This window comes from Osmerus eperlanus, chromosome 28 (genome assembly GCF_963692335.1).
Source record: "Osmerus eperlanus chromosome 28, fOsmEpe2.1, whole genome shotgun sequence".
Taxonomy (NCBI): domain Eukaryota; kingdom Metazoa; phylum Chordata; class Actinopteri; order Osmeriformes; family Osmeridae; genus Osmerus; species Osmerus eperlanus.
The window spans coordinates 2,811,785-2,823,777 of record NC_085045.1 but is presented as its reverse complement, the minus strand read 5'-3'; the positions used below and the strand labels follow the sequence as shown (position 1 = coordinate 2,823,777).

The window sequence follows — 11,993 nt, the reverse complement described above, 5'->3', positions numbered from 1 at the left end:
AGGAGGAGAGGGAGGACGAAGTGGAGGAATAGGAGGAGGAGGGGGAGGAGGAGGAGGGGGAGGAATAGGAGGAGGGGGAGGGGTTGACACAATCAAAATATAAGAAAATTAATTCAGGTTTTAAAATCCATTTCAATAAAGTGTTTGTTTATACTTTAAATCATCAAGAGATTTACAAAAGAGCATAGGTCACTGATCATAACAACGAGATAGCCACAAAACATTGCGAGTAGCCAAACATGAAGCATATTGTGAAAAGCAAATAAGTGCCAATGGGGAGAACCATAAGAGCATGTACTTAATCAAGTTACAAATTAAACAACTTGAACCTCAAAAGTGCAAGTGTGCACCTGTAGAAAAAAGCAAGCAACAATAATATAATATAATTCACAGCGAGTACAACAAATTAAATCAGTTACAACTAACCAACTACAACTAACTAAGGAGCAACAAGTCTCTCAGTAAGAGTCATTGTGTTCCTGGAGGAAGCTAACATCAGGTCCAGCAAATCATTCCTAAGTACCGTTGTACTCCCGGAACAAGTGCGTCTTAAGCCTTTTCTTGAAGGTGGGGAGACAGTCAGTGTCTCTGATGGAGGTGGGGAGTTGATTCCACTATTGGGGGGCCAGACAAGAGCTTGGGTTGGGAGCGGGCGCTCTTGAGAGGTGGGATCACCAGACGGTTGTCAGAAGACGACCGTAGGTGGCGGGTGGGAGTGTAAGGCTGGAGGAGAGACTTGATGTAGTCGGGAGCAGTCCCGTTCACTGCTCGGAAGGTCAGTACCAGGGTCCCATGTAACATGGGAACGTCTGGGTAGATTGAAGATCAGGCGGGCCGCTGCGTTCTGTATTTATTATTATTTATTAATTATTATTTAAAAGTATTTATCTACATAAATACGTTTATTTGTCTGTTACATTAAGGCATCCTGTGAATTGTTTATTGTGTCGTTTAGTATTGTGGATTAATCCACAGTGTTTTCCAAAGTTCCATATTGCCATGCACCTTAGCTACATAGGCCGACTGATAGGCCTATCTATGTGACTCGACATCATATGCAGGTGTATGAACAATATGTTTTCTTTTAATCTAGGCTACCTCCATATGTCCATTCTCTGCGGTTGTGGTCTGACAAGGATGCCCCGTCTTTGCTAACCCGTCCCTGCCCTCTAACGTGATTTCTGTTTTAATGTAATTAAGTTTGATATGGCTTTTCAATGAAACACTTTGTTCACCTGTCTACCGTAAACAACTTGAGATAATATGGAGATGTCTGCTCTTTTCTAGCAATAGTTACAGAGGGGGTACACATTATATCAGGCCGTTTTTTCACCTGATATAATGTGTATCCCCTATGTAACTTTTCTTGTCTACCATATGAGTTACAGTGATGATTACCTTAGTCACAGTGGCTGTTTGGTTCTGAGGTCTTATTAGACAATATCTTAAAAGTTTAAAACGAGATAGATGTACATTTTCAAGGTACGCAAATTTACAGTAGTATCATTTTTTAAGAAACGTTTTCACACACCCATCTGTTCACATGGAAGTAAAACATAAATATATAATAACATAATATAAAAAGATATGGCAGCGCATATAGTCAGGAGTCAATCTCCTGGTCTTAAAGAGTAACTAAACACCGAAACCTATTGTTTTAGCTAGGTTTAATACTCACACATGGCATGGCTATATAGAGGAGTGCTATGGCTGACATTGTGGTGTCTAGTTACTCTTTAAAAATAAAGTGCCCTTTAAAAAGTGGGGTCGCCGGAGAGAGACCTTAGTGCATGGTTCAAATGTTATCTAATCAGGCTCCTCTATGCCCATCCAGCATTCTGCATCCTGCATCCTGCATTCTGCATTCTGCACATCATTGGCACAAACATCATCCTTTTTATTTCCAGAGAAGATCGATGAAGAAGCTCTTTTGTAAGGATGAACTTGGACACTTTCCTAAGCTTCTTCCTGCATGTCTTTGACCTGATTGAGCATCCCCGTCCATCTCCTCTGGGTGGTGCTGTGTCAGTGTCAAGTCACACCCTTTGTGGAGGTGTTGGCCTCAAAGCCTGAGAAAAAAAACAAAACAAATATGATTTCAACACCGATCTTTGTCGTTTGGTTGACAGATCGAAGCGTCACATTGAAACGAACGACAGAATATACGAGACGTTCTCTACCTGGCGTGCAGCCATGAAGTTCTGAGCAGGCGCTTGAGGTTTCTTCGCCGATGAGGGAGGTGGAGGCGGAGGAGGAGTTCTCGTGGGCCTTGGCGGCTGTAATGAGATGATGAATGCCAACGCGTTCTCGCTTTTTTACTGTAACAGCGAATGCCAACGCGCTCGGCAAACAATAATAAGAATTGACGGTACAGAGGAAATCGTTTGACTGTACCTGGGATTTTGACTTGGGTGTGTTGGGGACGGTTGCTTTTGTGTGGAAGAACCCAGGGTTGTCCACCGCATGTGGTTTTCGCGTATGGACACTGTTGAAGAAGCAGAGAGTTAGGTCAACGTACAGACATGCACGCACACGCACGATGGTTCTGCACATGGATAGTGCCGTGGAGCCGTCGCTGACCTGGGTAGACCAAGACTCTGTCGTTTCTTCCAGAGGAGGATGGCGCCCACGATCACAGCGGCCAGGACCAGCAGGGAGATGGTCACTGCTATAGCAGTTATGGCCTCTGCAAGAACAGGGCAGAGAAGAAGACACGACTGATGGTTACACAAAGCATCTATTTGGGCATGATCTTCATAGACATATGGACTTCTCGTAGGCCCAAGTCATACCATTGGACAGGGTGTTGAAATCTCCATCCTTCTGGTCACAGTTAGGAGGAACCCAGCCTGGCTCACACTGGCACTGATTCTTGTGGTTACACACCTGGGAGACACAGTCACGTCACAGAAAGAGGGGCTCAGAGGGGCTCAAAGGAACATTTTTGGGGTGTTCCTGCAGTTAGCTAAAAGTAACCGCTAAGTCAAGCTCCCACGGACTTAAAGTGGCGGCTGTCTTGATGTTTGTGAGGACGGCAGACTGCTGTACTCACTGCATGGCCTTGGCAGCGTGCCGAACAGTTAGTGTTTCTGTACGCTGTGTGGAGATCCACACACTCGTTCTGGTTGCACACCTTGAGAAAAAAGGACAGACAGAGATGGTGTGAAGACACAAGCACACCGTATCAGATTTGGAGCGCAGATCTATTTCCTTTCTTGTCTAGACACACCACATGGCCCAACTTCTCCTTTAAAATGTCATTGGGTAGCAAAGCAGTAGAGTCGATTTACCATTCCATCACCACACTTGCTCCCAGTATCCACCTGGCCAAGGTCGTTGTTATGGTCACCGTAGAACGTTGCCTGGCAGTCAGAGAACTTAACCATGCGGCCGTAGTTAGGGTCATTGTTTCCGTTGGCGCAGAACAGTTTCCCACACATCACGTCTCTACAGGTGAAAACCCAGATTACATCCTTCAGTTAAGTCCTGAGTGGATGAGCAGAGAGCTCCAGATGGTGGAGGGGTAGCAGAGGGGTAGCGGAGACTCACTGTTGCTGGCAAGGGATATACGTGTCGGGGCTGGGTCGTTTACAGAAGGCATAGTACAGACCACGGGTGTTCTGGTCGTAGCAGTACTGGCGAGCCACCTCGGCCGCTGAAGAGAAACAGGTGAGATGTCAAGGTAGGACGAAGTGGGTGTTTATCTCATATGGGAATCACGGAAGTCATCCATCTCTTTAACCGCATATCTTCGGCTATGACTTTCAGCAACATTTCCTGGTCATGTGATCATGATGGTAACATTTCCTCGTCAGGATGATCAGATGTTTTCTTGTAATAGTTCAACAACTAAGGGGACAACAGGCCCATTCAGAGTATAGTTAGAGAAGATGGAGAAAGTTCCAGCTACGCACTGACTAACACCCACGCACGCTGGCCTTGTGGGCTACTAGGAAAAACAGATCAAAAATAGGAGACCAAACCATATTTCACGAGGGAGCCATGGTCAGAGATACTGATGTACTGAGGAAAGGTCAGGAAAGGTCACAGGTTGCGAGATAATCTTATGAAGAAGGGGGTTATTAGTTTCCCCTGTTATTAGTTCATGATAATAAAAGCTGACTTAAACCACTCATTCTTTACAGTTGCGAAAATATACACCTAGAGAGTGCAGCTGCCTGCAAGCCTGTATGTTGAAATACATGAAGTTAAAATTTATATGGAAGACTTGACTCAAACCCATTAGAACCTGGAGGATGCTTGCTACAGAAAGCTGCTTCAGTCCCCCTCCAGTAACCAGTCAAGATCAGGAAGAAGCTTCGCTCACTCACATGGTCCGTACATCTTGACACACTGGGCCTCCTTCCGTGGACACTGTCCGTCTAAGCAGTAGCCTCTGTCTCCCTCACAGGGGACGCCGTTGACGGAGAAGACGTCCTCGGGGCAGTCAGGGGACGTCCCGCTGCAGTACTCCGCCAGGTCACAGTCGTCCTGCTTCCGACGACACTCCCTGGACGGGGGGAGGATCTGTGGACAGGTTCACGTACCATCATCAGCCTCTCGGTGGAAAAACTCGCATATGCTACATTTTGAATCGAAAACTATCATCTAGGTTTGTTTTGTTTGGGGATAAAAATACGAAATTACGAAAACGTTTTTTGTTTGGAACGAGTCACTCGGCAAGTAGAGTTTTGAGCTTCGCTTGTCCACCAGGGGACAGTGTGGTAGCCTCAAAGCCACAGTGCTGAGTGTTCAGACATGGATGAACTGTCCTCCTGATGGCTGGAGAAGAGCAGAGGGCTCCGACATGGCTGCACTGAACTGGGCTCTCACCTTACAGCTCTCACAGCACTCTCCCGCTGCACACTGGGAGCCCTGGGTGAGGGTACAGGTGGTGGCGTTGCAGCACTGGTTGGTGCACTCCTGGAGGAACAACACAAACATGCGTTAATATAGGACAATGAAGGGAACTGGTCACTTCTGTGATGGAAAATGCAGTCATATTAATCAGCGATCTGTGTGCCCTCCTTCTGCCAACAAAACCACCATAACAGGCATTTAAAAGATTGTGAGACTTGAAAACTAGAAATATGTTTTTCCAGAGTGTGTTGTAGCCAGACAAGCAGGAGAACACTAGTTAAGTAGAAAACACAGGAAGATGCCAGTTAACCTCACCAACAGGTTTGGACAGATTCAGTAATCTGACTGTTACTCTAACTGGAATGTGAGGGCCTTTCCTGGAATAACAACAATCACCATAATCAGACATGCCTGCTTACAATATAGGCATGTCAATAACAACCAAGTATCCAAGAGTCCATCAAAATCATGTTGCTAACTTTATAAATAGGAATGCATTGAGATGAGTGAATGTAACTAATCTAATCTTAACTCAGTATAGTCCATTACATCCATGACAACTATTTTTATGAATACAAGCTGCTGGGAAGAGAAGCATGAGATCGGTTTGTACTTGTCTTACACATTCTGTTAGAATTAGTTGCCCAGGGCAAAAGAAAGTAGACAAGATAGCCCAAGATAAAGGTTTCTTCGGAATCTCAACTATTCAGTTCTACTGACAGACAGCCTAAGAACGTGTTTTGTTTTGTTTCTTCATGCGCACAGAAGTTAATAAACTTCCACCTTCCATGTTTCCATTTCTTCATTCGTCATCTGACTTGAACCAGGGATTACTCCCTCTATTTTGCTCTGGGTTGTGGAGATTCAAAACAAAGATTCCCGTGAACAAAGATATCTGTGTAAGACTTGGAAGTGTTGTTGTTAGTTTACCTCCATGGAGCCACAGTCACACTGCTCATCGTTCTCCAGGAAGCCGTTCCCACACACCGGGGGAGTGACCAGGGCCTCGAACCTGGGCTTGTCCAGCAAGCAGTCGGGATTCCTGGTCCTCAGAAATGTTTCAAAGTTCCCACTGCTACAGCTGCTGAAGGATCGGGGGATGTCCCAGCTGAGAGGAAAACCTTGCATTAGCTTCAAGGTCATGTTCTTTGAACACACACACACAAACGTATGTACATGTGTATATACTGTCTACTTTTGTGTATATTGACACTGTTTTCAACCACACAACGTCTCTAGAAGCTCGGTAGCATCTGTTTTACAGTATGCTTCACGGAGAACAGCAACAGCCAGTGTACCTGAGTGCTGCAGCCATTATACAGCTGTTTCCAGTGCAGGTGCAGCTACTGGAGTCGTCGTGGTTCATCCCCAGGTTGTGGCCCATCTCGTGGGCCAAGGTGGCCCCCACTGCGATAGCCCTGGGGTTGTGGTTCTGAGGTGTGGTCAGTGCAGTTAACACCAATTTGTGGTGGAAATAATTGTCATGGATCTTTCTAAAGCACATTAATCACAACTCATCGATGTTTAAATATTAGGTTTTATTGGTCCCAAGACCATTATGGAAAAAAAACCTGTTGATGCTATTGAAACTGTTTATTTTAGCTTTTTGTTGACGAGGCAGTTACACATCATATCTGTGTCTGTCCTAATTTCTCGTGGTTAAATTCTCTGTAGCAACATATTAACCACAGACAATGTCACATTGCAGGGAATATTTTTCCCTCACAACTGAACACAGTTTCTAGCTTTTAAGCCACCTGCCAGTCATGAGTCACCACACACAATGACATTGTTTACCAATAGATTACTCAAGCAAGCAGTAATGTCACAACCTAATGTTTTAAATCTTAAGCTATGTACTTGTTCTGTAAGTGTACCATACCTGCACAACCCCCGTTGAGTGAGCCGAGCACACCGTCCCAACGAAGGCCAGGCCCACGGTGGATCCTTCAAAGTCAATACCACTGTACCACAAAGACAACGCAGGACATTTACATTTAGTCATTTAGCAGACGCTCTTATCCAGAGCGACTTACAGTAAGTACAGGGACATTCCCCCCCGAGGCAAGTAGGGTGAAGTGCCTTTCCCAAGGACACAACGTCATTTGGCAGAGCCGGGAATCGAACCGGTAACCTTCAGATTACTAGCCCGACTAACCGCTCAGCCACCTGACTCCCAGCACATCTGTCATGCAAAGCCACGATGACAGCTTGTCGACGGCTACAAAAAAAGTAGACTGCCGATTGGTCAGAAACCACGTCAGTCAGAGGTAGGCACGGGTCCTATACCTGATGAGATGGGCGTTGTCGTGTTTCTTCCTGGCGACCAGGTCTTTGTTCCTCCACTTGGAGAAGGCGTCCAGTGTGGCGCCTGCGGGAGCGGTGACCGAAATCTGATCCCCGTTAGACCACACCTCCATTCCGGTAAGGGCGACAAAGGTGTTGAGAGGCTTGTACACCTGCAGGAGGAGACCTTTGAGACACATTCTATACAGCATGGGGGCTAAGGGGGGAGGTTGGGTTCCCAGTTTGTGCATTGTCACATCTTGTGTACTGTATAGCATAAACTGATCTGTTGCCCTATGTAAGGCTGAGAAATGACTGGGATTTCGTAATGCAGGCAGTGCCAGTGACTCACCGCGTTGACAAAATTTACGATTTCAAACATCCTCTGCCGTATGTCTGGGAGATTCCTCTTCATGCTTTCGTACTGAAAACGTGGGCACAGTTGCATGTTTTGGTGAGGTCACACTGATGTCATTGATATCGGACATCCTGTCTCTCAGCCACTGAGTGAGGTGGCTGACCACCTCACGGTGGGTTTGTGTCTTTGAGGTCAAGTACACTCCGTGTAGTACATGAATAAGTTTACTGTGACTGAGATCATGTGTCTGAGGCCCTTTCTCAGGTGAGACTTCATTCTTACCACACGGTTATCCACGGCGAGGTACAGCTCCACATACTTCTGCTGCTGGAACAGTGACGGCCCCTAACAATAAAAGGAGATCTGTTCAGTCATATCCTTCAGCCTATCACTCAGTCTAACAATGAAAGCCTGTGTGGCATCTCTACCTGATGTCGGTCAACGTAAACAGGAAGTGCGAAGGCTGACTCACTGCGGCGCGGGAGCGGCTTTTGCTGGTGGTGGGGGGATAGTTGCTGTCCCAGCTTGTGTTGGTGACGCCGCACGTCATCGGCGTGGAGCTCTGGTCCTCGTAGTTGAGCACGGCGTGGTCCCCGGCATCGTCACCAGACAGGGGCTCTATCAAATACCTCTGGGCCGACGTCTTGAAGTAACCCCTAAACCAAAATCCCAGGTGTCGTCTTTGTGTGAACAGATTATTTAGTAGGGTCGTTTTGGTGCAGAACTATTTCTGAGGCCTACCTGAGTCCATCGCATGTGCTCATGCTGACCAGGGACTCACTATCGTTGACAATCCTGCCATGGTAGTAACAGTTATCCTGAGGAGAAGGAAGACATTGAGTGGATACACAGCAAAGGGACAGATGGATGGAATGGGTGGGATGGGTGAATGGATGAGTGGATGGATGGATGAGTGAAGGAAAATGGCTGTAGTTTGGACATAATGTGGGAGTCTCAACCCAACATTCTTTGTAGTTACTAACCAGGTCCTTTGGAGTGGATGTAACTTGAGTGCCGTCCTCAAGGTAGCGAGTCTCACTGTAGTCTCTGGTGAGCAGGTCTCTGAGTGTGTGAGAAGCCAAAGATATGATCATGCAAGCAGACGGCTTCATTGTAAACCCACGCACTCCAACTCTGACACCATATTTAGAAGCAACACTTGCTGTCGTCAGGTAGAGGAAGTGAGCTCTAGTTAAGAGTCGCCACATCAGTTGGTTTCACATCGGTTTGGACGCATTACAAACTGAATTTAGAAGTTAGTGTACCTATTTTTCTCCAGGTGCATCTCGATATCTTTGCCTCCCACCCGCATGCCATACTTTAATGTTTCTGGCCTTGATGACTGAAAGAGAGAAAACAAGGATGTCTATGTATTTGCAGTGCATTCATGTGTGGGTGAGCAAGCAAGCGAGCAACTCACCTCTGCGTGTCTCCTATAAAGAGCGTGGAGTTTAATAGGTCGCACCACCTCATAGTCTGTTACCCCGTCAAGTTCAGGACCTCGACTCACTAAGGAGAGATGTGGAGAGGAGGGGGGTGTAAATAAACTCACTACAGTATGGACCATTGTCCTTTGTCCTTCCATTCAATTATCTAACAGTGGAGATCAGTTGGAGTTGTGAACAGGTTGGACCTGTGTAAGATGTTAAATTGACCTACCTGGTTGGTTTCTGTCCTATGTGGATTCAATGTGACTCTGAGACCCAACCAGAGTGCACCCAACCATGCGCTGTAATTATGGGGACTTTTCTTTTATGTGTCTACCAAACCAATCCAGGTGAATCCAGACAGTGTTTTGAACCATAACCTTTGGCATAACTATGAGAACCTGTTTTTAATGAAAAAGGCTCTACTGACTTTATAACTCCTGGAACAGAAGGCTTTGTGTCACATTTTTTTCAGGAGTGTTTCAAAGTAGTCTTAGGGTGTACCCTTTACTAGTGTATTGTGTAAAAAATACAATTCTGAGAATGTCATAAACCTAGGGAAGAATTGGTAAGATCTGTGTTTATAATCGTTTTCACCATTCAACCGTTCAGTACATTGTGTCATGTTTTGGGACAGTATCACCAAATACATGGTGCCGTTCTCACCATGATTGTGTAAATGTGTCCCATCGGTTGTTGTGAAATCAAAACCACACTAAAACCGCCTGACACGGAACATGTTGACTTTGTGAGAGACTTGTTTCCTCGTCTGCCAGGTACAGAGAGGGATCTGAGAGGAAAATAACTGTGTTGTGGTCCAGAGTCCGTTTCCATTTTCAACGGCATAGGTTCAAAGACTCGGACAGTTATGGGTGTGAAGGCATCGTAGAGTTTGTGATAAGTCTGATATGCTCACCACTGCTTCCAAAGTATTGACTTAGTAATGGCAGATATGGTATCAGTATTTGGTGGCAAATATTGTGTCAGTATTTGGTGGCACAGACCAGTGTTTCTCTCTGGTCTGTGTTCTTTTATTTTACATATATATTTAAAGCGGTTTGTCTGTTTGGAACTAATGGCTGGCAGTCTTCTACACACAGTTTAAATACTCCAGTTATACCCCTTCCAGCAACACAGCTTACTATCGGCATAGTTTATCTTACATTCACATCATTTAGACATGACTGAGAAAAGTCCTCTCTTAGAAAAACACTATTGAGGATGGAGCATGTATAAGAAACACATCTCTACATAGTCTCTGTGAGTGAACCAAGTTTCTGTGAAGCACCATGGGAACACGGCTTTGCCGGGTTAACTCATTAATAAGGTATGGTTGTTGAGTGTAGGTGGGTGTATCCTGTGTCTTACCTGAGGGAGTCAGCGAGGCAGCCAGGGTAAAGATCCACAATAGAACTTCAAATGTCATTGTCCGAGTGTAGACAGCTTCTGAAACAGAAGATCCAGGCTGTGTGCTTTATGGGAATGCCTGGCTGCATGCTCATGCATTGCCGGTGATAAGCCCCACCTTTGTTAGCATGTTCGGCCCGTCAGAGCAACTTCCTGAATGACAGTGTAGGTGCTCATGACAGGCATGGACACGCCCTTGGTTTAAGTAAATGATGCTAAAAAACACCATTATCTCATGACACCAATGTCACTAAGTAACATTTGCCTCTGGCATGTTCCTTTTTTTTCTTTGTAGAAAAACTCAACAAACGGAAGCAGGGGCAGGATATTACACACTTAAAATGTCTTTTATACACTACCGTCAAGATGGGTTGGTTCCCCTATGTGGTCAGCCAAGTGTCTGATGAGTCAGCAGCTTCATCAGGATTCTGTGGAAGGTGGTCACACAAATGTATCCTCTGACAGTTTCACAGAACAAATCACTTCCTTGAAGACAAAGTCCCGTGCCTGCACACAAAACACCACACACCGCTGTGAAAGCAGATCATCGTGCCAGGAAAACAAAAAGGCAAAGTCTAAAGTCGTTTTTTTGATGCTTGCGCTCTCTCTCTCCTTCTCCCACTCCACGCATGCTTGGATCCCTGCCCAAGCCCCAGACACAGTGAGAGAGGACAATACCACCAATGTGTTGTCTCTCTAACACTGACAAGCCCAGGCCGTTTCAGGACACCGCTGAGAAATCTAGGCTGTGTCCCCCCTTGACCTTCCTGGACTTGAAACAAAAGCAAAAATGACCATCCGACAACACCTTCCCTGCTTGTGTGTTTAGTGTGCAGTCAGGTTTAAAGAATTCACTGGTTTGGTGAGGTTGTTTTGGAGTGACCTGAGAGTCAAGCAGGGGTCATGGCCTAACCCAACAATTGCCTTATTCAGAAAGGGTCTCACTTGTCAGCGTCTCTTGAAAAGCTTTTTTATGCAAAAATGTCTTTAAAACAGGGACGAGTTTTCAGTCACCTAGAAACTAACAAAGTTCTTATTTGACACGTGGTTTATAAACCCTGGACGACTTTCACGTTACTCTAATGCTGTTGTAGGTTGGTGTTAACTAAAGAATCCAATGCGTCGTTTAGTATTGTGGCTTAATCAACAGTGTTTTCCAAAGATCTAGTATATTCCCATGCACCTTAGCTACATAGGCCGACTGATAGGCCTATCTATGTGACTCGACATCATATGCAGGTTTATGAACAATATGTTTTCCTTTAATCTAGGCTACCTCCATATGTCCATTCTCTGCGGTTGTGGTCTGACAAGGATGCCCCGTCTTTGCTAACCCGTCCCTGCCCTCTAACGTGATTTCTGTTTTAATGTAATTAAGTTTGATATGGCTTTTCAATGAAACGCTTTGTTCACCTGTCTACCATAAACAACTTGAGATAATATGGAGATGTCTGCTCTTTTCTAGCAATAGTTACAGAGGGGGTACACATTATATCAGGCCGTTTTTTCACCTGATATAATGTGTATCCCCTCCCCTAACATTCAAAAGGGACTGTCCTGCCATCATGTGTGTTATTTTCTGTGTTCTTTTGGTCACAATGAACAACCTGAGATCATATGGAGATGTCTGCTCTTTTCCAGCAGCCCTATGGAAG

The 11,993-nt window shown here is 45.5% G+C and overlaps 1 protein-coding gene across 2 annotated transcripts; it reads right to left on the bottom strand.

The window, feature by feature from the left end:
- Positions 1–114: 114 nt before the first annotated feature.
- LOC134015202 (zinc metalloproteinase-disintegrin-like batroxstatin-1) lies at positions 115–10,458 on the bottom strand. 2 transcript variants are annotated; one of them, XM_062454580.1, is made up of 22 exons: positions 10,300–10,458; positions 8,925–9,013; positions 8,770–8,846; positions 8,488–8,566; positions 8,246–8,322; positions 7,977–8,160; positions 7,787–7,849; positions 7,499–7,570; positions 7,150–7,319; positions 6,743–6,824; positions 6,159–6,292; positions 5,791–5,968; positions 4,834–4,923; positions 4,332–4,527; positions 3,550–3,655; positions 3,291–3,447; positions 3,053–3,133; positions 2,793–2,886; positions 2,581–2,686; positions 2,395–2,485; positions 2,181–2,276; positions 115–2,069 (listed from the first exon to the last, which is right to left on the bottom strand). In XM_062454580.1, exons 1-22 carry the CDS (start codon positions 10,355–10,357, stop codon positions 2,037–2,039), a joined length of 2,313 nt encoding a protein of 770 aa, XP_062310564.1. In that variant the 5' UTR covers positions 10,358–10,458; the 3' UTR covers positions 115–2,036. The 2 variants fall into 2 exon arrangements, with proteins under 2 accessions (XP_062310564.1, XP_062310563.1); XM_062454579.1 differs by lacking the exon at positions 10,300–10,458 and having other exon boundaries at positions 8,925–9,184.
- Between the last annotated feature and the right edge of the window lie 1,535 nt (positions 10,459–11,993).

Coding starts and splice junctions, on each gene's coding strand:
- LOC134015202 (XM_062454579.1), bottom strand. CDS start 9,089: ATGGAAGGACAAAGGACAATGGTCCATACTGTAGTGAGTTTATTTACA. Junction 8,567..8,769: donor ATGCACCTGGAGAAAAATAG/GTACACTAACTT, acceptor TCACACACTCAG/AGACCTGCTCACCAGAGACT. Junction 4,924..5,790: donor GTGACTGTGGCTCCATGGAG/GTAAACTAACAA, acceptor TTGTTCCTCCAG/GAGTGCACCAACCAGTGCTG.